Here is a 5294-nt window from a genome sequence, read left to right as displayed (position 1 = left end):
CGTGCTTGACTGTCTTCCTTTTTCCTTTTTTTTTTTTTTTTTTTTTTTTTTTTTGGATACAGAGTCTTGCTCTGTCACCCAGGCTGGAGTGTAGTGGCACCATCTCAGCTCACTGCAACTTCCGCCTCCTGGGTTCAAGTGATTCTTCTGCCTCAGCCTCATGAGTAGCTGGGATTACAGTCTCCCGCCACCACACCTGGCTAATTTTTGTATTTTTGGTAGAGACAGGGTTTCACCATGTTGACCAGGCTGCTCCCAAACGCCAGACCTGAAGTGATCTCAGCCTCCCAAAGTGCTGGGATTACAGGCATGAGCCACTGCGCCTGGCCTAGACGTGTTTTTTTCCCTGGCCCAGGCCCTGATGCTAGGTCATCCTAGCGGAACATCACCCCCCCCCCAACCCCACACACCCTCCCTGGGCTTCTCTGGATTTCTAAGGTCCAAAGGATGAGGCCCTCCCTGGTCCCCCCAAGAACACCACACAAAGAAGTTGTGATCAGTGACAAGTGTTTTACCAACGAACACATGAGTCAAGGGAAGTTACATGGTGAGGTGGGAGGGTGAGGGGTAGAGAGGTCCCCCTGGGTTGGCCTCAGCCAATTACATCCCGAGTCTGGGCCCCAGCCCCACTGTCTTCCCGCTGGAGGCTGCAACGGTTCATCTTCAGCTGAGTCAGCTGGATGTAACGGAGCACATTGGTGTCTGCAGGGGAGGTGGGCAGGGCATCATCTGGGTGTCCTGGGGCAGCAGGTGACTTCCACACCACCCTGGCTCACACCGCATTCTCCGAAGTCACCAGCAGCTCTCTCACACAGCCAGCAGAGCCAGAGCCCTTCCTCAAAGCCCCAGCCCCAGCCAGCAAAGCGGAGGCATCGCACACTTCTACGTGCCTGTATTTGCGGCGCCCTCTGCCAGGAATGCCTCTTCTCAGAGGCTCCTGTCACACTTCTCATCCTCCAGTGACATCTGCAAGAAGTCTGTTCTCTCCCAGCCACTTAACGGGAAAACTAATCTCGTCTCTGCTCCCACAACTCTGCACCTGTTGTAATCTCTCTTCCTTCCTCATTGGCTCTTAATACAAAACCGAGTGTTGTGTCTGCCCTCCTGCACTCATGTGTGTAAGTGCACACATGCACGCACACACACACACACCAATTTCCTGGCATCGCCCACCCGAGTGGATGAGTGGATGGTGGAGGCAGTGAATGAACAGGTGTGTGTGAATGGGTGAGTGGAGGAATGAGTGTGTGCGGTAGGCGGCCGTAGGAGGGGGTAATTGAGATGACAATGGGTAGATAGGGAAGTGGCTAAGCAAGTGAATAGGAGATATCAGGTGTGGCAATGACAGTAGATGAGAAATGACTGGGGAGATGTCAGAGGAGCGATAGGTGGATGGATGATTGAATGGCGGGTGAAGGGCGGGGTGGATGAACGGATGAGTGGGCGTGTAGGGAGTAGGTGGGTGGCACAGCCCTCCCTAGAGGCAGCTCCGCGGGAGGAGGGCTCTGCTGTTCTGCCCTGATCTTCCTGCCGCTCCAGCCCCTTTCACCGCCCTGGGCCCAGCCCTCACCTCTACCCCACCCCGCCACTCACCTGTGGGTTCCCGGCTGCGGGCCTCCTGCAGGTAGCGCAGTGCGCGTGCGTAGTCGCCCAGGTGGTAGAAGGCAATGCCGGCGCGATAGGTGGCCTTGAAGTTGCCCTGCTGTTTCTCCAGCACCTTGAGACAGTACTCGCGCACGCGCTCGTAGTTTACCAGCTCCGACTGCAGCAGGCAAGCTGCGGGGGCGGCGGGGCCGGCACTCTCAGAGCCTGCTGGCACCCCCAAAACCCACCTGACCTCTAGGAGCCGGGCCTCCAGGCTGCAGGGAACCCGGCCTAAGGGATTGCTCTGGCAACCGGGGGCGCCAATCCGCTCGCCTATCAAAACAGACGCAACTGCGCCGCCGCTAGGTGGCGCCAAAACACGGACTGGCGCCACTGGGCGATCCACCCGGAGCTGTCGGTGGGCAAGAGCACTAAGGGCCCTAACCGGGGCGAGGGCCGGGACCTCGAGCGGCTGGCTCAAAGCAGACTTCCTCACCTTAGGTCCACGTGCGGCCAGGGGGTAGAAAGAATGACTCAGGGGAAGCGGGGGCCTGAAGACCCGACCCAACGACCATTTCCTGCATCCCAGCTCCCTCTAGCCACAGAATCTTGTCATCCCCTACCCCTAATCCCTTTCCTTGATCAAGCTCTGAAGTCTCCCCCAGAAGCCCACAGCCCTGGACCCTTCAGTCCCAGAGCCCTTGCCGCCACAAGTCGCCAAGCTCTCCCTACTGCCCCCTCCCCTTGTGCCCCATCCCCCCACCCTCCGACGGCGTACCCGTGAGGGAGTCGTAACACTCCACCTCCGTGCTCTCCACCAGGCGCCGCTGCTCCTCGCTGAGACGCGCCGGCCCGGGGCTGCTGGTGGGCCCGGGGGCGGGGGCGGGCAGGCCGCCAGGGCGGGCCCCCTGCGCCGCCTTCAGCTGAAGCAGCGCTCGGTGGTACTTGCCGATGGCCTCCCGGAACTTCTTCTCTCGGTAGCAGCGCTGGCCCTCTGCCTTGAACGCCACGGCGGCCCGCAGGCTGCTGTCGAGAGCTGCGCCCAGGCTCCCCGACGGCTCTGGGGTAGGACCCGGACGAGCCGAGCCATGGCGGGAGCCCGAGCCCGGACCGGGGCCCGGAGGGGAGATGGCGGGAGGCGGGCGCGGCGGGGGCTCCGGGGCAGCGCTGAGCATCAGCACCGGGGACAGCGCGCCGCGCTGCATTGTGGGAAACTCCTGCCGCCGCCGCTGCAGCTACCGCATCGCCCCCCGCGGGGCTGGTCCCCACCCTTTCTCCGCCCCCTCACCTCCGGCAGCCGACTCCGCCTGCCCCCTATGGGTCTAGGGAAACCCCTCGAGACTTCCCCCATGCTCACTCTCAGATTAGCCAAGTCCTAGTTCTCCAGCCCGCCCCCCAAATTGTTCCCATTCCCCTTACCCTCCCCAACCTCCTGCCTGCTCTTCTCCCTGGTGCCCAAAGCTCCTGAAGATTTCTAGAAGGAAAAGAAGAGCCTAGGAGGAAGAGCAGGAAGACATCAGCCTCACAGAAAACTGGCTTTCAGCCCACTGGCCATTTGGCATATCAAATGAGAACACAGGATTTGGACCCAAGCTTCCCAAATTCAAATCCCTGCTTATTTTCTCACTAGTGGTATGACTTAGACAGCTCGCTTAAACTACCTGGAACTCTGTATCCTCATCAGTAACATGGGATAATAATATCACCTTTAGGGCCAGACGTGGTGGCTCATGCCTGTAATCCCAGCACTTTAGGAGGCCCAGGCGGGTGGATCGCTTGAGGTCAGGAGTTTGAGACCAGCCTGGCCAATATGGCAAAACCCTGTCTCTACTAATATACAATATATACAAAAATTTTGTATATATACACAAAAATTAGCCTGGTGTGGTGGCGTGCACCTGTAGTCCCAGCTACTCGGGAGACTGAGGCAGGAGAATCGCTTGAACCTGGGAGGCAGAGGTTGCAGTGAGCTGAGATTGTGCCACTTCACTCCAGCCTGGGTGACAGAGGGAGATGCTGTCTCAAAAAAGGGAAGGAAAGGAAAGGAAAGGAAAAAGAAAAGAAAAGAAATACATTAAAAATAATACCACCTTTGGGATTCATCTGTTAATTTATGAAACAATTATTCACTGATGTCCTTTCTGTGCCCAGCTCTGTGCTGGATGATGCTGGGACATAGCAGGGACTGCGTGAGCTTCAGACCCTACCCTCACTGGGCCCCCAGTTCAGTGGGAAGACAGACCAGTGACCAGACAGTGACAGCCCTGAGCACGCTAGCCTGGGAAGCACAGGAAGAGGGGTCAGGGCCGAGGTGGAAGAGGCACAGGCAGGGGGTCAGGACTGGGATGTAGAAGGTACCTGCCCTGGGCTGAGGTGGTGATAAAGTCTTCCTGGAAGAGGGAATAACTCTATAAACAAGAGAGATCTCCTTATTGCCCTCACCCAGCTCGCCTGTCTATGGGGGAAAACTAGTGAGAAGGCGAACAAGTCCCCAGGAAAGGAAGCATGCAGGAAGCTTTCAAGAAAAAAACCAAGGGTGAATGAGTCAATTGCCCTTCAGTCCTCCTTAGCCGACTCTTTAGTTGTGGAACCTGGCCCAAGTTCCTCTATCGTCCTCCTTGGACTTCCTCTTGTGACATGAGGATAAAAGGCAAGTTAACCTCAGAGCGGTTGCAGGAATGGAATTATCTTATTCAGGTAAGGCACTTAGCACAGGGCTTCATACATTAATGGGCACTTAACAACTGGTGTTCTTATCATCCATTAGACTCTGAGTCATGTGATCATGAGGGCCTGGCTCTGAGTCAGCATCCATATATAGTTGTTGAATGAATGAGTGTGAGTGAAAGGCATTATGCATTACTACTCCTTCCCCCTCCCCTGAGGGAGAAGGGAGAGAGACCCACTCTCCCCACCTCCACCCTCACAGCACATCCTCCAGCTGGAGGTCCCATGGCAGGTCACATGTGACAGACAGAAACCGGAACTCAGCACCTTTCATCTCAACCACAGCATCTGCCTCTATCTCTTATTGTACTTTGCTGTAAAACGCTTTTACTGAGTGAATTTCTCCCTTATCCCTGGGGTCCAGCCTTGAACACCTCAGGGGCGCAAACATTTTCCTCTCTGTATCTCCAAACCCAGGCTCAGTTAGGAGTGTAAAACTCCTGAGTTTGAGTTCTTGAGCAGTGCACACACCTTTCCCCACCTTGGGTGTGTCTGTTTTGTAATTAAAAACACGGAGATCTGGCTGGGTGCAGTGGCTCACACCGGTAATCCCAGGACTTTGGGAGGCTGGGGCAGGTGGATCACCTGAACTCAGGAGTTCGAGACCAGCCTGGGCAACATGGCAAAACCGTGTCTCTACCAAAAATACAAAAATTAGCCAGGTATGGTGACATGCGCCAGTGGTCCCAGCTACTTGGAAGGCTGAGGTGGGAGGATTGCTTGAACCCAAGAGGTGGAAGTTTCGGTGAACTGAGATCACACCACTGCATTCCAACCTGAATGATGAAAGAGTGAGACCCTGTCTCAAAAAAAAAAAAAAAAAAAAAAAAAAAGATCCGTTGATTCATAACCATGTTTTCTGACCAAGTAAATGCCTAGGTACCTGGGCACAGTAGCAGAGGACAACCATACCTAAAATCACATCCTGCTGGGGTGCAATGTTAACACTTTTATAACACCTCCTAGGTGTCAGACATTGTCAT

The 5294-nt window shown here is 55.6% G+C and overlaps 1 protein-coding gene across 1 annotated transcript; it reads right to left on the bottom strand.

The window, feature by feature from the left end:
• Nucleotides 1-490: 490 nt before the first annotated feature.
• On the bottom strand, nucleotides 491-2801 carry TTC9B (tetratricopeptide repeat domain 9B). The gene is made up of 3 exons (XM_010380871.2): nucleotides 2363-2801; nucleotides 1594-1776; nucleotides 491-702 (listed from the first exon to the last, which is right to left on the bottom strand). The coding sequence occupies exons 1-3, from the start codon at nucleotides 2787-2789 to the stop codon at nucleotides 593-595; spliced, it is 720 nt and encodes a 239-aa protein (XP_010379173.1). The 5' UTR covers nucleotides 2790-2801; the 3' UTR covers nucleotides 491-592.
• Nucleotides 2802-5294: the final 2493 nt, after the last annotated feature.

Source organism: Rhinopithecus roxellana, chromosome 12, assembly GCF_007565055.1.
Source record: "Rhinopithecus roxellana isolate Shanxi Qingling chromosome 12, ASM756505v1, whole genome shotgun sequence".
Classification (NCBI taxonomy): domain Eukaryota; kingdom Metazoa; phylum Chordata; class Mammalia; order Primates; family Cercopithecidae; genus Rhinopithecus; species Rhinopithecus roxellana.
The sequence above is the reverse complement of the archived record's forward strand: the minus strand, read 5'-3'. Positions and strand labels throughout refer to the sequence as shown.

Coding starts and splice junctions, on each gene's coding strand:
- TTC9B (XM_010380871.2), bottom strand. CDS start 2,789: ATGCAGCGCGGCGCGCTGTCCCCGGTGCTGATGCTCAGCGCTGCCCCG. Junction 1,777..2,362: donor GTGTTACGACTCCCTCACGG/GTACGCCGTCGG, acceptor CCGCCCCCGCAG/CTTGCCTGCTGCAGTCGGAG. Junction 703..1,593: donor CCGCAGCCGGGAACCCACAG/GTGAGTGGCGGG, acceptor CCTCCCCTGCAG/ACACCAATGTGCTCCGTTAC.